General features: G+C 40.4%; 1 protein-coding gene across 7 annotated transcripts in view; it reads left to right on the top strand.

The window, feature by feature from the left end:
- LOC130258497 (6-phosphofructo-2-kinase/fructose-2,6-bisphosphatase 4) overlaps positions 1-22,515 on the top strand; it is a 50,289-nt gene that overhangs the window by 16,096 nt on the left and 11,678 nt on the right. For all 7 annotated transcript variants that reach the window (XM_056501907.1, XM_056501904.1, XM_056501903.1 and 4 more), the window contains exons 2-12: positions 6,491-6,607; positions 9,858-9,954; positions 12,126-12,192; positions 13,355-13,429; positions 14,251-14,307; positions 14,650-14,771; positions 16,891-17,098; positions 17,653-17,799; positions 18,367-18,471; positions 20,037-20,166; positions 20,516-20,578. In XM_056501907.1, coding sequence (XP_056357882.1) covers positions 6,491-6,607; positions 9,858-9,954; positions 12,126-12,192; positions 13,355-13,429; positions 14,251-14,307; positions 14,650-14,771; positions 16,891-17,098; positions 17,653-17,799; positions 18,367-18,471; positions 20,037-20,166; positions 20,516-20,578 — 1,188 coding nt within the window. The remainder of the gene's footprint in view (positions 1-6,490; positions 6,608-9,857; positions 9,955-12,125; positions 12,193-13,354; positions 13,430-14,250; positions 14,308-14,649; positions 14,772-16,890; positions 17,099-17,652; positions 17,800-18,366; positions 18,472-20,036; positions 20,167-20,515; positions 20,579-22,515) is intronic.

Below are 22,515 nucleotides of genomic sequence, written 5' to 3'. Positions count from 1 at the left end.
ACAAGCAACCACCCCCCAAGAAACCCCAAAAAACAAACCAAAAAAACCAAACACAAAACCCAAACCACCCCTAATTCTCTTGTTGTGTGCTGGGCAAGCAGACAGGAGTGTTTTTCTGTGGGAACTGAATTACTGCAGCATCTGAACCATGGTAGGTTGAGGTGATTGCTGAAATAGGAAGAGGATCAGAAAATGTGTATAAATGCTTTATAAACATGCTAAAAAGACTGCTTCATTTTAGCCTTAATGTGGCATCTCTTTTCCAAACAGAGTAATATCTCTTATAGCTCTGACACAGATATTGTTTTACAAAAAAAATTCTCCAAACCCGAGAAAAAAATTGCATGTAATTTGATGATTGTCTTTGCATTGTCTTCTTGGCAGAATTATTTACCTTCGTTTGACTAGAAATTGAAAAATATTTCATATGCCTGGATTTTTTTTTTGTTGGTGTTTTTTTTTTTTGTTGGTGTTTTTTTTTTTGTTTTTTTTTTTTTTTTAATGCCTAAGACCCCTTATAAGTGAAAAAACCGTTTTGCTAGAAGAAGAGATTGCTTCTTTTTTATTTTTTTTTTAATCCTTTTGCAGCCCTACCCATAAAAAGTCAGCAGTCATTTGTGATACGTAAGAACTATGAACAGCCTGCAAAGGAGCACAAGTTACTCTTCCTTGATAAATCTATCTATCTTGTTTCAGCAAACTGAGAACACTTCATAATTTTTCCCATGGAAGGGTGTTGCAGGCTCCTTTTCCCTGAGATTTCCATGTATCTTGTGTTGCCCTGTGTTCTGGTGAGGATATTTGACCTGTGGGTGCTGTAGCTGTGCTGTGGCAGCTCAAAGGACTGCCCAGATGGGTATTTTGGGGCTGTGTTGGGCTGAGCAATTCTAGTTCTTTGCTGCTTCAGGTAGCTGTGTCAGATGTTATTGTTCCAAAAATACCAGCTCAAGGTGGAAGTGGTTTTCTTGTCCTCAAGTGTAGCTTTGCAGTGGGAAAAGTGAAGTTGGTCACTCTGTGTTCTGAGTTTCTTGGCCAAACAAGATGAACTCTTTCAGCCTCCTGTGGTTGGTGTTTTGGTTTTTTTTCTAATTTTCTGCTTCATGCTGCTGACCTTTATCTGCACTACCTTTAGTCTTTATCCTTCTAGAAGGTGGGTGAGCAGAATTATACACACTTCCAGTTGAGGACTCGGCAGGTTTGTCTACAGAAGAACTTCCCTGTGTGAGCTGTTTTCAGTGTGATTTTCTAAAAGTTGTACCAGCTACAGTTGTCTTGGGAAGAAGAAATCTGTTGAGCTGTGCCAGGGTTTAGCTGTCAGAGGGCTCTGAAGAGCCAGTTCTTTCAGTCTGTGCAGTACAAGGTCTCCAAGGAGGAGTTGTATCCGTTTACAGCTTACTGAGCAGGCAGCTTTTACAGCTGGTGGCACAGGTGCACCTGAGGTAACTGTTCTGGTGTGACCTTCCAAAGTCACACCTGAAGGATGTTATTGTTATTATATTGTTATTAATAGCTGTGGCTTGCCTTTTGTGGTCACTTGTGAAAGGTTTTGTCTGTGAATAGGTTGAATTAAAGCTGTTCTTGGCATTGGATGTTCGCATTGCTTTAACCTCTGAATGAAGCAGTGGGCTGGAAAACATGGACATAAAAAACAAATAGACAAGTAGGCCCCAGTGAAAGTTGTTTGGGGAGGCCAGCAGAGGATGTTTATAGTGAGAGATAAATAGTGAACTTCCTGTGGTTAAACATTTTCCCCCCACTACAGATAAATGCTTTGTTTCCCTAGAGCTGCTGGAATTTGGTCATTCTAATAATTGTCATTTGCTGTTGATACAACAGTAAAAATGTACATAAAAAAAAAAAAGTTTTATCTCTGCTCTAAAGAACTCTACCCTTTGAGCACATGCTGCTTGTGTGTATTTATGCTTCTAATCCTAGGAACTGAAAATAGGAGAATGAATGAGGTGAGGATGGTGCCTGAGGAGCAGGATGTGTGATGGGATTGTTGCTGTTGGCATCAAAGCTGTAGGAAGCCAAAGGTGACCCTGAGGAAGTGAATGACAGAGTGGCTTGGAACAGATGGTGGCACAAGGCTGGCCAGGGAGCAAATGTGGATTCTAAATCCCTTGTACCAAGGTGATGTTAAAAACTGGTGGTTTGGACAAGAAGAGGAGAGGCAAATTAGTAGATAATGGACTTCTTCAGGTCTAGGAGCAGATGCTTTTCAGGAAGAACAGCAGGATGGGGAACTCATCCTCTTGGGATGCAAAGAAGGGAGACTGGTTGTCATCACTGTTCAAAGGGATATGATGGATTAGCAATGGTTAACTCAGATAAGTGATGGGTAAAACACGTAGGGCTAACCTTACTTGGTTGTGTTGGCTTAAAGTCAGAGATATTTCTGTGTAGCCTCTAAATAGTGCAGGATTTTTGGAGAACAGGCCTTGAACTGAAGGCCGTAGAAACTGCAAGAACATTTTGTAAACTTCAGATCTCCAACAGTAACAGCTTGATACAAAAAACATCTGTTCTTAACACATACAAGGAAAAAACAAAATCTAATTCTGGGTCAAAGGAAAGGACAGCTGATAATTTGTTTGGTAGTAAGTGAATCTGGAAAATACCAACTCTTGACTCTGATTTCACAAGATCCAAGAGAGTTTTGAGAGCTGATGAATTGCAGCACAGCTGATCTAGATTGTTCCATGTCCTGGTTTGGTTTCACAACCTTCTTTTGCATTTGCATTATTTCACAATAGAGTCTAAGAGGCAAGAAATAAGCATGCAATTTCTTTTTCCTTGACTGTTGTCTTAAACCTTAGAAGGGTAGGCAGTCATAATTTTACTCTTGAGCTGCAACTTGCTGTGTTGTTCTAATATTTAAGAAATATTAAACTGGGATAATGACTTTGCTTCAGTTGCAGCATTTCATCACTTGGCCTTTTTCCCTCACTGATTTTGGGTGTGTTTTCTCCATGTTCCCTCTCTTGGCCAATGCTGTTTATAAACATGCACTCTTAAATGCTTATATTACAATAATCTGTTTTAAAGAAAACTCTAACTGAAGCCTTAGAGCATCTTTAGCAAATGATGGTGTACAACCTATAAGTTTTGTTTTACTGTTCTGAGTGCTTATGTTCCTCTTACAAAATTAGTGTTGATGGCACATCCACAGGTTGGGGCTGTCAGAAATTCTCAGGAGTTACATATGCAAGGCATTAGTGAAAAATGAGTTTATTTTCTAGACACTAGACTGTGTAGAGATATTTCTGGAGATAAATTGGACAATTCAATGGGTAAGGAGTGGAGAGAAATCTGCCCTTAGGAGTCTGCCTTGGCTCTAACTCACACACCTATAACTCACACTGGGAATTTTTTTTTAATATAAATTGAATGATGGTGAGGTGCTGTGAAAAGGGGGATTGAACACTTTAACACTGGGAAAACAGGAATTACATATATGTAACTTGTGGTATGTTTGGCTATTTTTATCAGCCTACTTCCTCATGTCAAACTTACTTCTATTTCTTCAAGGGAAAATGTAAGCCCTGAGACACTGATGTTGAAAATACCTTTGTGGGAGTGACTATTCTTGCCTGCTTGCAATGAGTATTGGCAATATTCTGTTGAGAAAGCTGTGGTTTAGATAAAGTGAAAGATAATTAATTTTTGGGGGGTATTTGATACATCCTCAGAACTTTTGCATTTTGTTCAGGTCTTAATGTTTTTATTCAGCTAGTGAACAAAATTAAGCCTTGTTAATTACACAGGATCATAAGGGAGGAAATAAAGTCTGCTGTGCTGAGTCTCTGTGTGTTGAGAATGCTACACTGAGGTACAGAAGAAGTGAAATAGTTGCTGTGTGTGCTTTTATTTTTAGTCCTGCCATTTAGCTGTGAATGGGCTGTTTTGGCCAGCACAGGTGCCTTTGGCTTCTACTTGCCAGTGCACAGGTGTGTTTGTCACTAAGTGCCACCTGTGCAGGTGGTATGAGGCTGCAGGTACTGGTGGCTGTTAATCCAGAACACCAAACATTTTTTTAGTGCCCTGAATTTTAGACTATGAACTGCCACTCTCTTGTTAAAGACAGGCACTGAGGGGTGACGTGTCCTGTAGTACCATGTCCTGTGTAGTGTTGTTTACAGGGCTGTGGCATTTTGTAGAAGCAGAGTTTTTGGGATCATTGGCTTCAGTGATGTTCCTCTTTACAAAGACAGGGCATCTTTGTAAATTAAAAGCACTCTTGGTCAGCCTGGCACCTAGTGAGAGTAGGGTTGCCACTCCTTTGATTGGGATATTTCTCTTGGTTTCTGCTCTGTGGTTACCCACCAGAGTGACTGGAATAACAGGGGAGATGTGCCTGTTAAATTGGACACATGGGGCTCTAATAAAGGCAGCTTTGCTAGTTTTGTACTTTCTTTGAGGAAATATATGTAAAAATGCAGGTGGTGGCAGACTGGCACACTGAATGTCCCTTGTGTGTGTTGTAGTTGTGTTGATCTAGTTTGCTGCTTGGTTAGAAAACCTATTATAAACCCATGCAGGCAGTAGGACTGCATTTAGAAATTTGGCTTTGGTATAATCTGTGAAGCAGCCATTTAAATGGTTTTCAGGTCTCTCCATGGAAGCTTCCCAGCCTTTAGTTTTACTCCAGTACAGGTTTGTCATTGAATTACCAAAGGAGAAATGTTCTGTGAGAAGGGAAATTTGTATGGCTGACCCCATCAGTGGAAAAAGGAGAAAAAAAGGGAGGTGCTCCAAGAATAAAAAGTTGTTAAATTCTGCTTGGAATGGGTAGAAAAGCCTCTTACAGCACAGTTTCTTGCAGAGCAGAAGGAATTGGGGCTGTGTACAGAGCCTTTTTGTACAGATTCTGGTTTGTTTTTATAGCTCTTACTTCACTGCTTGTATTGAAAAATTGTTCAAAACTTGAGCTAGGTGTTTCAGGTGAACAGGCTTTGGAGAAAAATGTCTTCTCTTAAGATTTCTGGGGGCCCAGGGGGTTCTCTCATCTCAGTATTTTATTGTACTGTCCTTAAAGCTGGGAGCAAGGCTGTTAGGCTTAATAAACACTGTGTTCTTGGCACTCCACAGACTCTGTTGCTTCCCTAGAGACTTTCTTCACCCTCTTGGAGAGGGAGTTCACAGCCTGAACTTATGACAAAGAGGAAAAGAAATTATTACCTTTCTTGTTTGTAGGCTTCTGCACAGAGGAATTTACTCTGAGGGCTTTTATCAGTGTCCTTCAGAGACTTGGTCATGTTTGGATGGGATCTGTTTTGCTTTGTGTTTAGTTCCCTGCAGCTTTCATTACAGGGAGTAATTGACTGTTTCATGGATTTGAGGTTGGGTACCATTTTACCTCCTCTCCCTCATGAAAAGTGGTGTATTTTAAATTTTTTTTGTTTTGTGTCTTTCAGTGTGCATTTTAAAACAGCACATCTGCTTGTTCTTTTTTTTTTAAATCTGTCATGTGAACTATCTGCACCAGATTTGTACATGGGACTTTGGGAATCCAAAGTTTGGGAATCTTGAGCAATCACAGTCCTTTGAACAACAGTTCAGTTATGCCTTACAGCTAATCACTGAGATTTGGTCTTTTGGAGTGAATTGACGTCTCCTCTGTCAAGGCATTGAGGAAATTGATACACATGTGGATTGTATAGAAATTAATTCCCTTAAAAACAAAGGCTGGAGGGAGCTGGTGGCATCTGCATGACTTTAATATCTTCTTTCTTTTTAGGCAGTTTCTTGTACCTATGATAGATTAATGCAAGGTATCCTGAATTTTGTGCCATTACAATGTTCAAAAACTTGTGATTTGAAAAGAAATGCCTCAGGTTTTTGAGATTATGCATACAATTCCTTCAGCTTCCTGCACTGTTGAGTTTTTTAAAAATTAAATGCTCTGGCTTTGATTAAGAGTGTGGACATATATCTATATCAGATTATTGTAGTTAATTGTGTAGAATACTAGTGTCTTATTCTTAGTAACAGCCAAAATGAGCTGTGCTCAAGAGAGATTTTAGTGTTAATTATACTTAAAGGAGAAATAATCTGTAATGAGTAGCATGTCTTACTCTGATGTATTAAGCTACATCTGTCGTGCTTATTTTGCTCAAAATCAAGAAAAGATTGAGCAGTGTGTAAGTCTTGTCCTAAAATAGTTTTAAAAGCTGTACACCTTCATGTTCTCTTATAGTGTAAGCACTGCAGTGCATGCACACAGGGGCATGATACATCAGGTTCCTTTTTTTTTTAATATAGTTTCTGTGTGCAAATAGACAGATTTCTTTTTTTTCTGCCTGTTTACACTTCACCTGTCCATCATTGCACTGGCACTGACTCGCCCTTCCAAAATTCAGCATAAGAAAGGTGGTCAGGTTCACTGTTCCGTGCTAGAACCCAAGTGAGAGGGGTTTTCCACTGCAGCAGCAGCCTTTGCTTTGTGGGAATGCCCGGTAATTCCTGGTTTCCTGTGTTTCTGTTCCAGTATGTATGACCAACTGCCCTACTCTGATTGTCATGGTGGGTCTCCCAGCAAGAGGAAAAACCTACATCTCCAAGAAGCTGACACGCTACTTAAATTGGATTGGAGTGCCTACAAAAGGTGATGGGTTTATTTTGTTTACATCAGAAGGACAGGGCACAGCCTTCGGTGGTTTATAAACCTGATTTCCAGTAACTTTGTTGCCAAGTTTGATTACTTAATTAATTAATACTCCTGCTTAGTATTTTTAAGCAATAACATACACAGGCACGTTGCTGTTTAAGTGTTAATTAAGCAAATTTTGTTGACTGTCCCTTGGCCATGTGCCTAAAGGAACCTTTTTCCCTTATCATTAAACACTGTCCTTTTTTGTTTCTTTTTTTCCTTTTCCTTTTTCCTTGTGGGTGAAAAGGAATGTTGTTACAAGCAGTGGAGCAGTCGGCACTTCTGGGTTAAACTTCCTGATTTCTCGATCTTTTTTTTTCTCTATGAACTTTGTGCTACTTGCAGTTCTCTACTTTGTGCTTGTGGAATGACTTGCAGTTCTTTGTCTAAATAGTAAGAGCCCAAGGACTGAGGCAGCCAGTTGCCACTTGTTATCACCCTCTTAAAGATTTGTGTATGTGTTTTGGGCAGGAAATGGCTCAGACTGGCTGTGCCAAGTCCCTGGCCAGGCTCCTGTGCTATCTTGTGAGCCCACTAAACAGCACCTAAGTCCTTTCAAGGTTCTGAACAAATTCTGAGAAGGAAGGTTCTGCCCTTTTTCTCTCTCTCTGCAGAAGAGCAGAGCACATTTAATGTGCTGGGATTCCATGTCCAGTGCAGTAGTAGCAGCTTTATGCCTAGTTAATAATTTAAAAGACATTAAACATATGAGATCATACTAAAGTATGGAGTTTTGGCTGGCTTTCAGAGATGTATTTCCTAGTAGCTCTAAGAAGTCAAGATGAAAAGTTCTGGCCTATATTTAAATTGCCTTCTGATTCTAGGGCAAAGCTTTTTGTGTGGGTGTTTTCTTAAGTTTTTAGGAACTTGTATAATGTGCTTTATTTAGTGGAGACATTATTTGGTATATATTACATTGTTTAAGTATGAGAGTTTACAGGATTTAAATTATCACTTAATTTTGACTGTTTTCACATTGTTTAACCCAGTATCAGCTAGTTCAGAGTTCAGTTTTTTCCATTAGGCTGAAATGGAGTAACAATCCAAGTAGTTTAGACTCCATCCAAGGTGACAAAATGCTTGTATGTTAGATACACATGTAACTTAAATTTATGAGATGTGTTATGTAAAAATGTCATTGAGTTTGAGCACTTCACTGTGTGAACTTCGACAAGCAGAAATCCAGTATTGGACAACAAACAAGATATTATCCACATCTGGCTCATACTTGGTTGAATGTATCCCAAATACTAATTTTGCTGTAGGTGGGGTTTGGCTCAGCTGTAGGAAGAATTCCGTGGGCTACTGTGAGCAACACATCAGAAAACACACACATTTGTGCTTAATGAGAAATGGGTAGAGCATTGCTGCCTGATTTTACAAAAATATGCAACATAAAGTTGCCATATGAGGTCCTGTCCTTGGCTGCTGGGTATTATTTGTCTTTGTTAGAAAGGGTGGCTGAGATTCTCTCAGAAAACCACAGAGCCTTGCTGTTTGTGTCTTCAGTGATGCAGTTTTACTGGAGTTGAAATCGATGTAAAACACCTCACTGCATGGCTGAGGGAATAGAGGACATTTTCCCTAATTCTTCTGGTTGGTGGGATCAGTATCAAGTAGCCCTAACATCTGCTACCCTTTGGCTCTTAATGTCTTAAAATTGGTGTGTGCTTAATTTAGCAGGAGTTCTTGTTCTCTGAGACAGATGGTTCAAATTATGAGGTTATGTAAACCAGAGAAAAGATAAATGCCATCTTTTCATGTAACATTAAGCAAACTGGAGAGTTCAAGAATAGAAGGTGGAGGTAAATAGCCCAGGTTGATGGTTGAATCGTTTCAGCCATCAATTTTTTTGTGTTTTCTTCCTTCCAAAATCCTCTGTTTAGAATGTGAAATGGTTAAAAGTGCAGGGGACTTTTGTCTGTGCTGTTTGAAGGAAATGAGGTCAATTAGATGTCTGAATAGAATTGTATTGCAGTGTGGTTTTGAGATACTAAGCCTTGGAAGGTTTTTTGAATAGCTGTGGTAGTGATACCAGTTAGCTTTGGGAACCTTTTCCATAGGTGTGGTTGCTGAGAATAAAAGTTTGAATAAGATTGTCCCACTAGATAGCACTTTTTCCTCTGCTGTGCATGGCCCTCTGGCAGTAACTATTCCTTCTCATGAAATTCATTATTTTTGATTGTTAAAGTGCTATTTTTTTTTCCCTGGCAGCACTGGCCATCTGAACTTCTTGCATCTTCTGCTTGTTTTACCAGGACCCACCTTCTCATGTAGCTGCTGTGGCCAGTGCTCATTAAAATCATCACAGAATCACCTGGACTGTTCTATAATCCATTCCATGACAAATTCCATCAACACTTGCTGAGCTCAAACAAAGCTTGACTTTTAGGGGGAAACAAAATTTATATCTTTATCCTCTGCCTTCAATCCCAGCAGCTCGTTCTTGAGCTCTTTTGTTCTATGTCTTCTTGCTTAACTACAACCTTATAATTGTGACTACTGCTTCTTTTCCTCTTTCCAGAAGTGAAGTCTGGCAAGTAGAGTTGTACCTTGGCAGCATCTCAAATACTTCAGTGTGGTTTTAGCAATTTATCTTTTTTTTTTTTTTTTCAGTAAGTGGAGCAAAGGTTGTGAAATACTAATCCTTAAGGAATAGAAGTATTTAAGCAGAGATAATTCTGAGAAAAGTATCCACTACTGGAATTTTAAGTTTTGTTTACCTAGAACAAGATTGTTTAGCTGTATTTAGAGCTCTGCCTTGCTTAAATTAGAGCTGTAAGTTTTGGGAGGTGCTATCTGAATACTGTTGAATACTGTTTCACTGTACATATACATAGAAGAAAAAGTTAATCATAACAAATTATTAATACTAATAATCATTATAGTCCTTTATAGACTTTGAGTAACCCCTAAAAAGGAGAAAAACTATTTCTTTTTGTTGTCCAGGCAAACTGGCAGACAAAGGCACTACAGTATGGCCAGTGAAGTGTAGTGACTACATTTGGAGCCCAAAAGTTCTTTAGCTATTTCTAAGCTTTATTGCTGTCTTGCTATTCTGAACCTCACAGAACACAAACTAGTATGATGCATTGACTTGTTACAGACAGAGTTATTTTATCTTTGCAGGAAGTTTGGTTTCAGAGTTTCACAGCTTCTCATGTGACTGTTGCTGGCCCTTGCTAATGCTGATTTCTCTTGGCAGAATTTAATGTTGGTCAGTATCGGCGAGATTTGGTGAAAAAGTATAAATCCTTTGAATTCTTCCTGCCTGACAATGAAGAAGGCTTGAAAATCCGAAAGTAAGTTTTGATTGTGGTATCAAAAATGGAGAGAAGTCTTTCTTGATTCCTTTTCATTAGGATGTGACTGTTGTTACTCCTGTAGCTACTCTAGGATATTTTCATATTTTCACTCAAAAAACTATTTTAACAGGTAATTATAACTTTTTCTACCTTTTTGTAAGGTATCAGCTAATAGATGTGACTCTGCTGCATAATTCCTAAAATGCCATTTTGGAGCTTTTGTTTGCTTCATAAAGGAAAAAACCCATGCAACTGCTTTTCTTTTTGATTTGCATAGTGAAATTGTTCATCTGGAGTGCTTTGAATGTATTCATCATTATCTGCTTGAATGAGTGAGAATCAAATGTGATAATTATCCGCCTGAAATTGTGTTTTTGGCCACCATGCAGGTGCCTCATCAATGCACAGCCTCAAAAATTGCTGTGTTTTGCTAATGCTGTGCAAAAGCAAGGAGAGAACCCGAGTGAACTTGTGTCAGATGAAGCATTTGAGTCTCTGCTCTTGCCTGGAAAGAGGCTGTGCTTTAATGTAGGGACAGACCTTGAGAAGAAAGGGTAGATGAGGAGAAAGGTCAGAGTAAGAGGGAGCTGTTTTTTCCTATAAAAAAATGAGACGGCCTTTTGATTTTCTTCAACATTCACTGTACTTTTTAGGGTGTTCAGGAAAGCACTCAGCATGCAGTGTGAAATGAGACAGAAAATGAGAAGGAAATGAGAAATTTGAGGTGGATGGAAATAATGATATTTATTTAGGCTACTTAAAATATGAACTGTCTTGTTCTTAATTCAGCTTTACCTTGTGCATCAAAAATGTCTGGACCTTCCTACAGTCTGGACATTCTTTTGTGGCTGTCTCTTGCCTTGTCCCCTCTCTCTCTTCCCTTTCCCCCTCTCAGCAACACTGGGTGTTGCTAAAGCCAAAGGAGAACAGCTTGCATAAGAACCTCCCAGTCCTTGGGGATAAAGAGCAGTTATGAGGTGCATTAGCCTTGCAAGCCACTACCTTTTGCTTACAGGTACCTTTTAATGTGCTCTGTGCCACCTATTAGGCTAAATGGTGAGGGATGTAGCATGAAATGGGCTGTGTGAGACAATCTGCCTGGTTAGCAATGAGTAAAGAGGGTTTGTATTTATTCAGTGAAGACCTGGGTGGTGAATCTCAGCTCCTGACATCTGTTAACTGTGCTAATGTGGAAATACTGTCAGGGTCTGAAAGCCTTCATTTCTCTTTCAAGATAAAGCTGTGCTTGCAGAAGATGGTAAATAGAGGAGTTATGAATTTCAGTCTGGCAGTCAAAATTCAGGAGTAGTGCAGGGAAGGGCTGTTGAAATGGGCAGGCTTTTATGTTGGTACTGCAGAGAGGCTGTACTTACTGGGAATAAATGGGGCTTTGTTCTGCTAACAAGTAAATCGTATACAATGTTGCCCTGCAGCATTACTGATGTGTTGGGAATCATAATGGACTTTGAAGATAGTGCTAATGCTGGGGACATAGGAAAGTTGCATATTCATATGTTCTTGTCCAGATTTAACAGTGTGAAGGATGTCAGGTTGGGGATTTTTGCTGTTTGTGTCCTCAGCTGTCCCCTGTACTAATTACACTGGGTTGGTGACTGCAGTGGGATCTTTCACCTCAGTCACTATTACTTGATGCTACCTTTGTTTTGCTCTCTAACTTTCTTTTTCATAAGCAGTTTTCACACAGTGGTTCAAAAGAGATTAAGTACATTACTGAAAAATAGTTGTCTCTCTGCTCCAACTTAGTGCCACAAGATAAAGGCCTTAAGTTTGGTTTATTTTTTATTTTATTTTTTTTTTTGGAAATCAAATTAAGAATCAGTTATGTATGAATAGGTGATTGGGAAAGGCATACAGTTGCAGGGGTGTTTCAGTGATGTTATTTTAGATCAGTGGAAGTGTGTCCTGGTCAGCAAAGTTGGTGGATGTTCTGTGGATGTGTGTAGCTGTGTCAGTGACACAGAGGAGCAAGGTGACATGACCACACTTCCTTAGCGTAGCTTGGCTGATGTCTCTTGTTTTTTCCCCTGTTTGGAGGGAGGTCTGTGCTCTTGAGATAAATTATCTAACATTTTCAGTGCCCTTTGCTCACAAGTGCATTACCAAAATGCCTTTGCCTAGCGTTTGACTGTGGTTGTTTCCTTCTGAAGGCAGTGTGCCTTAGCAGCGCTGAACGACGTCCGGCAGTACCTCAGTGAAGAGAACGGCCACGTGGCTGTAAGTTTCTTGTTGAGACACCTTTTTGGGATGCCTCTGCACTAAACAGAGTGTTTGCTGGGTAATACACAGCCTGAGTGATTACAATAGCTGTGCAGTATACCAGATTTCTTTTCTTTGGCAGTTAGATCTGCCTTGTTGCTGCAGTGAAGTGACTGCTGAATTTTGGGTGATGATGCCATATTGAGCAAATACCTTTGATTTGAGGGGTTAGCTGAGAAGAGGATAACAGCAAGAAAAAAACTCCACCTTCTCTCCACATTACTATAGGACAGAGCTCCACAATGTACCATTAAACACATCTGCCATTTTGCTTGCATGTCTATTTGATAGTTTAGTTTCCAGGTGGAGGGTAAAGACTTGCTGAACAAAAAGTATCCTCTGTATTTCTTGGCACTTGTTACTGGCATGAGAAATGTCTGAAGGGAACAGGAGAAACTTCTGCATTCCTGAGTATTTAATAATGGGTTGCAGAACATCAGTTCTTAGGCTGTTAACATTGCATGTTGAGACTGAGCTTTAAAATTTTTGTCCTAAGACTACTGACACCACTCTGGGGTTTTTATTAACTAATCAGGGAAAACCATTAACTATAAGTTCTGCTGGATACATGAGGTAAATGTTATGCTTTGGCAAACTTCATACTTTAGTAAAACACTGATGTGATCAGAACTAAACTGAATTAGTAAAGAAATGGCTGCATTGATGGTGTTATTCATGGGCAGGATTTACAACTAGCAAGTTTTACACTTGCATTTTGAACAGCCCATTGAACTGCAGCATCTTTTTTGTAGCATAAGTTCACTAAAATCTTGTGCATTAGTATGTAATGCTGATAATGAGCAAGGAGGAAGATTCTCTCCTGTATTATGTGCTAGGCTTAAATTAAGACTTCCTTTTCCAAATCCAGAGCTCTGCTAGAATTGCTTTCAAAATATTACTAGATTTTAGTATTTAGAAAATAATATGTATAAAGTAGTAATGTCTTTGTTTTCATTTTGAGCATGTTGAGAAAGTGGGGTAGAGGGAAGGGGAGGTGTTTCCACTGCTTTTCCTTCAAACCAAGAGACTTTGAATCCGTATTTTTGTTGTTACACAGTGCTTTCCACAGGCTGCACTGCTTTTTAAATTCCTTTTTCTCTCTTCCTTTAACTGTTCCTAGGTCTTTGATGCCACAAACACAACTCGAGAGCGGAGAGAAACTATTTATAAATTTGGTGAAGAAAATGGATATAAGGTGAGTCAAAGCAAAGCAGTTCTGAGCTATTGCATGGCCAAGTAAGCCAGGGGTAGTTTTGCCCTTATGTGTACTCTTAAGTGCCACATCCTTCTTAGATCCTTAATCAATAATGTGTTTTGTGTTCCTAAGCATTGTTTGTGATTACAAGTCGTTCAGTCCTCATTTTTCTCATCTTTAGTTTTTGTACTGTTTGGAGCTAAGCTATTTTGTGCTACAGCTTGAATTTTGTCTTCCTGGACCTGTGGTCATGAATGCAGTGTCAGGAAGAGCTTTTGAAGTATGGTTCTTCACATCTTTGCTGCAGGAATACAAAGGGGGTTCTGTGTTAGTTCTGTACAAACCAAAAACTTTGTGGTTTTCTGCCTTCTGGTTTTACATTTAGCTGTTCTCCAGTCATCTTTCATTTCCTCTAAACTTTATCTCTGTAAGCCTGTGACACAGCAAAACATATGTGTCTTTATAAGCAAGGCTACTCTGTTAGCTGGGAGGCTTCTAAAATGTTATTTCAGACATGTTAGTTACTGTTTGTAGGGCTGAACTTGCATCCTCTGCATTTGTTTCTTCCTCTTCCATCCTACTTTTTTTCTACTGCAAAAATTTTCCACTTGCAAGCATTGTTGGGGAGAAGAGTACAAAGCATGATGTGTCATGGAATGGTGAGCCTGGAATTTCTGATGAGAGGGTCTGGAGAAGCTTTCTGAGTAAATGGAGGGGAAAAGGCCTTGGCATGCTGCTTGTGTGTGTTAGTATCCAGAGGTGTTCTCATGCATCTTCCCTCTTCCTTCTGTCTGTTTGTGTGGCTCCCATTTGGACTGAAGACTTTTTTTGTGGAGTCTGTGTGTGTCGATCCAGAGGTCATTGCTGCAAACATTGTGGTGAGTAAAGTTTGCTTTAACTGCTTGACATTGGGAGATTTGAAGTAGCTCAATATTTTTAGAAGCACATTGTAAGAACTTCCAATAGCAAAAACTCTATGTTAGCTCTCATTAATGGAAAAAAAATCTTTTTTTTTTCCTGTCCATGTGAATGTTAGTAGTGCAGAAGTTTAATTCTCTGAAGAATAGGGTTGTTGTTTTTTTTTTCTTTGTATTTTAATGTATTTTAATGAAGTTGCAGACAAAGCTTTTTGTTGTGTTCTCCCACTCCCTATTTCTTTAAACATCCATGAAGAAGGGAAGGAAACTTAAATACTATTCTCCTGGTTTTATTTTAAACAGCAAGTAAAGCTGGGTAGTCCTGACTATGTTGATTGTAGTAATGATGAAGCAACAGAAGACTTCATGAAAAGAATAGAGTGCTACAAGAACTCATATGAGACCTTAGATGAAACTCTGGACAAGTAAGTGATGGAGCAGCACTGTGATTGCAGCTGGTGATCACAATACTATTAAAATGTTATTTTAAGAGTTGGGGCATCCTGTATTGGGTATTAGGGCTTTCAAGTCATTATTTTAGTGGCTTGAGCTCTCTCTTCTTTGGCAAATCAGGGAGTGTTTACTTGGGGGTGTAGCATGAAAACTTCCTTGTTTGAGGAAAATTGGCTAGTGGGTCTTGTCTGGGACAGTATTCTTTTTGATTTTCCTACTTGAAGAATGGTATTTATTCTTCTGGGATAGAACCAGCATTTAGCCATTACTCCAGACTTTCTACAGTGATTGCTTGGTACTTGTTTTTTTGATACATAGAGGCATGAGTGATTTGTAAGCATAACTTAATTGGTTGGCATGGTTAAGGTTAATTATGAACACATCAGTCTTAAAAATGTGACTTCTGAATTAATTTCTTTGTGCTTGCAAAATTATCCTGCAGATGCAGGGCTGTGAAAAACTGTCTTAGCTACATTATTTATCCTCATGCCAAAGCATTCTTCTGGGTTTTATTAACTTTGAACTCTTGAAAGTAAGGTAGGGATGAATCATGTGAGGAGGAGCCCTATCGCTGCCAGCAGACAGTGATAACGGGAAATCTGTGGTGTAAATATAGAGAGGGAACCATGGAGTGGCCTGGAAACATAAAGGCTTTAATGTAACAAACATAGAAACTGCATGATTTGAAGGCACACAGCCAAAAACCCCAGAACCCTGAGATCACACCCATGTGTAGGGTGAGGTGTAGGGCACAGGATCCAGTCCATAACCAGGATAAGGAACAAAACCATATATGTAGCTGGCAGCCATATATCAAAACCAAGAACACCACCTTCCTTTTTTGTACCTGGTTAACATATTGGTTCCCATGAGACAGCTCTTCTTTCTCTTGCCACCACGGGAAAGGATGTCCTGCCTCCCAGCCACGTGTCCCCCAGGGTTTGAAGCTGAATCTCTCTGCATCTGCAGGTGAAGCCAGTTCCCTGTCCCTCCCCACCAGGCCTGTTTCCACAGAGCTCCTTTCTTCTTGCTACAGCCCAGGATTTCAGAGTGGGATTTGGAGCTGCAGCCATCCCAGGTGCTCCTGGTTTGTTGCAGGCCAGAGCTGCAGAGAAGGCTGAGCTGCATTTTAATGTAATTGAGCGTGAGCAGCGTGAAGCCGGTTCAATCGGCTCAGTTCATGCGTGTAATTCCTGTGATGGACCTAATGGCTGTGCCTGGCTGGAACAGCAATGATTAACTCCAAGGAGCACAGGCAGCAATGAGGGTGCTGATGCCTGTTTCTCACTACCTCACTTTGGTTTTATTATCAGTTTTCTTGTTTTATTGCAGTGTGGTGTCTCAAACACATCACTAGAAACCAATAGTGGTTATTTTCAGCTTATGAGACATTTTTTCCTTGTGTGAATGAGAGGCTGCTCTAGAATTATAGCTCAGATAATAAAGGATAAGCAGTGAAAATTGAAATTATAAGCTGTCTGATGCTGAGAGAAGGTAGTGGTGGGGTAGATTACAGTACTGTTAACAAAGGGCTGCTCACAGAGCAGTTGAGAAAATGTCTTGCTTCAGATTATTCGCTGACTCTTGGTGCCCTAGTTTTTCTGGAGGGATTAATTGAGAATGGTAATTAGTGACCATTCCTTTTGGCCTCTGGGTGCAATCAGACAAACACTTGGTGATGGAAAGTGTTTGTAAGCTGGAAAGAAACCCCAAATGGTATTGTAATATAGCTGTGTATCTTACTCAGCTGTGGTAACTTAAGTGACTCCACTGAATCTCCCTTTCAGTGTGTGGACTGTATTTTTCCAAGAGTAGGATCTAAGTTTGGACGAAGTGCAAGTAAAGGAAGCAGAGAAGAAAGTGATGTGAGCAACTCCACATGAAAGGAATAGAGTTCATCCTGTACCTTTGGAGTACTGTGTTGTTTCTTAGGACTAATGCATATTCCGTGGCTAATTGAACAGCTTTTCATTTCTTTGGCTTGTCGCCGCTTTGTTTTATAATGAGAGAGAGGGTGGAAGGATTGTGGTATGTGCTAATAGCAACAGTGTGGAACCTTACTTTATTTTTTTTTTAACTTGCTCATGAAAGGGATCTTTCTTACATTAAAATTATGGATGTTGGAAGGAGTTATCTCGTGAACAGAGTGATGGATCACATCCAGAGCCGGATTGTCTACTACCTCATGAATATCCATGTGACTCCTCGGTCCATCTACCTCTGCCGGCACGGAGAGAGCGAGCTCAATCTGAAGGGCAGAATAGGAGGAGATCCTGGGCTGTCTGTCAGGGGCAAAGAAGTATGTACCTCCAGCCAGGCATGACTGTGTTCTCTGTGTGTGTTTTGCTGGGCACTTGCAGCTTTCCTCCTCTACAGCCTTTTCCTCTTAACGAGTTTAAATGACTTTTTTAGTTGCGTATTTGGGTAGTGGAAACAGGATGGACACTTTGTGTGTTGTCGTTTTAGTCTTTTATCTGTTTGTCTCTCTGTTGGCTGAATTTCTTTTTTATCCTACAGCACAAAGCAGTTGGCAAGAGGACTTTATTTTTTAACTATATTTTTGTGAAATCCTGACTAGTTGGGTAATTGGGAAAGTGTACACAACTTAAAGCTGAAAGGAAAATTTGTGGAAGGAAAGCTAGGAACTGCTAAAAACTTGTATTTTCCTTGTAGTCCTTTTCTTTGTCTTGTCGCTCTTGGATAATGGAGTGGGTTGTATTTCCTAGCAAAAACTTTGACAGTCTTTTGGAAAAGCTTCAGTGAGCTTACAGAGGCTGGAACCCGTGTATTCTAAACTGAAGGCTGTGTGTTGGCTCTGAGCTCTCATCCAGCGTCTCTTGGTTTTTCTTCCAGTTTGCCAAAAGCTTGGCACAGTTTATTAACGAGCAAAATATCAAAGATTTGAAAGTTTGGACCAGCCAGATGAAAAGGACAATTCAGACTGCTGAAGCCTTGGGAGTGCCTTATGAGCAGTGGAAGGTTTTGAATGAGATAGATGCAGTAAGTTCTTCTCTTTTAAATGCCTAATAAGTTGCTTTGATTGCTAGGGGTGAAGAAAGTACTTAGCTTTTTTAATAATACATCTTTTATGGGATAGAAAGTCATTGAAGTTCCTTTTAGAGGCTGGAAATAATTGTCAACATTTGTAAACATTTTATTGAATTTTGCCATTGTTAATTTATTCTTTTCTTGTCTTTCCCAGTAAAACATTCCTCTGTAGAAGCCCTGATGTTTTGGTTAGTTAGTTAGGACTTGGAAAGGTGTTTTTGGTGAGGGTTGGGTTTGCTAGCTGGCAATTTCCAGCTGCAGCTGTAAGATATAATAGGAGGTGCAGTAGATAAAACATGGCCTTGCTTTGTCCACTGATGTAACTTCACCTGTAGAGGGATTTAATGATTCCCAGTAACCTCCTCTGAGTCAAGCTGAGTGCCCTGTTTATGTGTGACAATTTTAAGTGTCAGAGTAGCAAAATAAAACTGTTAAAGGTTATTTGTATATGGTTTTATTTAGGAGTGATATCTGCTTTTTGCATTACTGGAAATTTAAAATTATTTTCATTACTGACAGGGAGTATGTGAAGAAATGACATATGAAGAAATACAGGAAAATTATCCGCTTGAATTTGCACTGAGAGACCAAGACAAATACAGATACAGATACCCTAAAGGGGAGGTATGCTATTTTAATCTCTCAACTTGAAGGCCTTCCCTGTCTTCTTGCATACATGCATGCTGGCTTTAGGAAGGAAAAATAAATTTTTAAATCAATGAAAATGTTGTTCCTTTCTCCATGGAAAAGCACATAGGATCTTGCAAGGATTGAGCCCAGACCACTTAATTTGATTCAGGGCTTGAAAAATAAAACCATAAATTTAGAAAAACAGTAGAGAGCTCTGATCTTATGGGCATTGCTCCTGTGCTGGTCCTGCAGTGATAAAGCAGGAGGAATTATTGCAAGGCTTCAACTATTGCAAACATGCTGCTAAGATGCCCTGTTTCTATTCATCCCTGCTCTTGGTGGTGGCTGTTTTGCAGGCAGCTCTGGCTGAAATGCTGGGGAAGTCTCCAGCCATGTTATTAAACTCCTTGCCTGTGGGAAAATAAGCTTGCTGATGGCTTTTCTAAAGCAGCCCTAGTGCAGTGCAGTGCAGTGATGGCCAGATGGTCACAGGGCCATCTCTGGGGATGAGGGTCTGGGCAGAGGGATTGGCCCAGCTGCTCCTGGCTTGAGCTGTGAGGAATTAGAGCTCTGCCTTCTTCCTCAAGAGCAATCACTGAGACAGGAGCAGGGTCCCTGGCAGTGACCCCAGTCCTGCTAGTGAGGCAGTCATTAAGCTGCAAAGTTCTCATGCATTTGGACAAGGAGTGTTAGTTTTTCAAACCAATGCAGTCCTGGGGATGGTGGCTGGCATGTCACACTCCCTCCATGCCTTGTGGGGATGAGTTGGTCTCGTTTTTCCAAGGCAGTTTTGTGTTTGGTAACAGTGTGAGGGGTTTGCACAGCTCTCTGGGGGCTTTCTGGTGTCCAGGGCTCAGTCACAGTGCCACTTGGCCCTGCCTTCACCAGGGTGAAGGTTTGCTGCTGTGCTCAGTCCTGCCCTGCTGGGCAATGTGCTGAGCTCTCCACGTGACGCATTTTGGAAGCAGAGTCTTTACCCTGCATGTGAAATTCAATCCAATCCTGCCCATGCAGGAGCCCTGTGTTCACCTGCAGCAGCAATTCCCTGTGCATGATGAGGCAGGACAGGTCACCAGCAAGTCCTTGTGCTGACTCTGTGGGATGGTGCCTGCTGTCACCAGGCCAGTCCAACACGCTCACAGCTTGTTTTGTAAGGGCAGCCTGAACAAGCCAGGCTTTGTGAACTCTTTGCACACTGGCTGTTGGCTGGGCTCCCTAGGTTTGGGCTTGGAAGACAGATGCTTTTGAAGCTATGGAAAATAACGTGCAAGACTCATATTTGCAGATGTGAATTAAATCCTAGGGATTTTGTGGAAATTCTTGATCAAAGTGGTTAATTTAATAAAGTTTTTCTTTCTTTGTTATGTGTATAATAAAATGTGTTAGATGCTCAGGTCTGAACTGTATTCTTAGTTTAATAAAAATTATTAATACAGTATTTGTGCATTAAATAACATTTAGAAGATGACTAATATGAAAGTAAGATCCCCTCTATATATATATGCTGTTCAAAGAGTTTTCCCTTTTTCATGTGCTCTGTGTTTCTTGTCCCCACCCAGTCCTATGAAGATCTTGTCCAGAGGCTGGAGCCAGTAATTATGGAACTCGAAAGGCAGGAAAATGTGCTTGTCATTTGTCACCAAGCTGTCATGCGCTGTTTGCTTGCATATTTCCTTGACAAGCCTGCAGGTAAGTCTTCCTTGATACATTCCAGTCTGTTTTATTGAAAATTTACTGCTTAAGGTTGCAAACAGGAGATTCTAACAGTCTGCTGTATCATCAGAGGCTGGTTTTGCTAGGCAAGTAGCCAAGTGTATTTTTTTGTATTTGACCCCCACATGAAACCTGGTAGTTGATGTTATTCCTCCTCACCTGAAATACTGTGGTATTTATTTTTTGCTCTGATTAGCATCTCTGTTGCATGCTAGGAAAACAGATATACTGTTAGGTAAAAAGTCATTCAAGTAGTTGACCTGAAACAACAGAAAAGTCACTTGTAACTTGTAGTTGATGTGTAATTTGTGGTTTGATTTCTCAGAACAACTGCCCTACCTGAAGTGCCCATTGCATACTGTCTTAAAGCTAACCCCAGTGGCTTATGGTAAGTGAAGTTATGTATATTTAATATATATGTCTGGCTATGCTGTCTCTGCCATCAGGAAAGGTGGTAAAGTGTTTAAAACACACTTTATCTTGCTTACAAATAGTTAGATTTGACATTGCGTGTATGCCTGCAGAGCTTTGCTGGAATAAATGAATCCTCTGGATTTCCCTTGCTTTTCCTTGTGCCAGGAAACACATATGTGTTGCTGAAGGCCTGAAAGCACCAGTGGCTGTAACTGCTGGAGGGGACAGTTTTGTGCTCAGTTCATACTCTATTTCACTAATTCTTCTGGCAAACCGTGCATTTACACGTCTGCTACAGCAAGACTGGGTTTTTATTCATGTATTGGAGGGTATTGCTTTTCAGAGGAGAGGTAAATTTGCATTTGTATAGGTTTATAATCTTGCAAAATGTGTTCCCTTAGCCTTATATAACTTTGTTCTCTTTTCCTGAAGTATTTTTTCCATGGACTATGAGAGTACCCCATGAAGTCACCTTGTTTGTTGATGTTGGCATTTGTTTGTCAGCAGCTGTTCCTGTGCTTGGCTCAGGGGCTTTCTGTGGGCAGTGTGGGGTGTGGGTTACCATGTCCCCTGCTTGGGCTTTATGCTGGTTGCTGATGGAGTTTTGTGTTCCCACCTCAGCCTAGTGTGTGCCTGCTGTTCATTTTCATTAAGTGATGGCTGAGTTGTATCTGTGATATCCTTCAGAAGATCACCTCAGGCAGAGAATTATCTGCATAGCTTATTAGGAAAAATGTATTGCCCAAAAATGTTGATTTAGTCGTTATTTGAAAGCTGTTTTTGATTATCAGCTCTGAAAAATCCAGATCAGTCCTTTGTTTTTTGTTAAGTTTCAAATGAAGTTGAAACAAAAGAATATTATGAAACAAAGAAGCTGCTACACTGGGAAATCTTTTTGAAGAGATTTTTGTAATTTGGTTGCAGTGTCCTACAGGAACCAAAGCCTGTGCTGTGGTGACATCTGGTGTTCCCAGCCTTGCATGACAAAGCTGGGATTTTGAAAATAAAGATACCTCAGTTAAAACTTGGGCTTTTTAAAACTGCATTCTTGAGACCTGCTAATCTCTGCCTGTTTTCCACAGCAAGGTTTTGTTTTGGGGTTCTCTTTGTTTTTTTGAGGGTTCTCTGGTGATTTTTTTTTTGTTGTTGTTGTTGCTATTTTTCCATTTTCTTTGTGGGGGGAGGGAAGTTGGGTGACTGTTCATAAATTTTAAGAGGGTGTGGATGTTTGCAGTGTTTGCTCATGCACTAAGAGAGGAAGGAAACAAAGTGGTATAAAACACTGTCCTTGCCCTTGTGACTTGAGGGAAAGAAATGCCATTGTCCTTTTTTAAGGTGTTTGATGTGTCTGTCTGATGAGCACATTTCAGCCAACCTACTTTTTGGAATTCAGCCACCTAACACAAGATCTGTGTAAATGATTTCTGCAGTACTGATCCATGGCACTGCTCCAGGCTGATGTGTCACTTGGCTCCAGCCAGGCAGGATGCAGGATCAGACTTGGAGTGTTGGATACCTCCCAGCTAAGCCTGTTCTGGGGAAATGCCTCCCCTGAGGCTTTGCTCTTCCTGCTGTTGGAGAGGAGCACCATTCCCACCTTAAGAGTCTGATCTGCACTAGAGGAACACCTGTTACAGCCTCACAGCTGGATTAGGGTAGATGGATTACCCAGTCCAGGGCAGGGTGGTCTATGGAAAGAGAAACTGCAGCTTGCTGTAGGTATGAGCTTGCTCATCAGTAATTAAGAATGAGCTGGGAGTGTGCACGTGGTAATTATTGTGGAGCAAGGCATGTCCCTTTAGTTTGTGTTTAAAGCTTTCCACACCATGCTCTCTTTGGATTTGAAACTCAGCTTGTGGCAAGGATTGAGAGCTCTCTGAAGTGTCTGCTGTGTAACAGTCCTGGGAAATG

Source organism: Oenanthe melanoleuca, chromosome 12 (genome assembly GCF_029582105.1).
Source record: "Oenanthe melanoleuca isolate GR-GAL-2019-014 chromosome 12, OMel1.0, whole genome shotgun sequence".
In the NCBI taxonomy this organism is placed as follows: domain Eukaryota; kingdom Metazoa; phylum Chordata; class Aves; order Passeriformes; family Muscicapidae; genus Oenanthe; species Oenanthe melanoleuca.
This window is presented reverse-complemented; position numbering and strand designations above follow the sequence as displayed.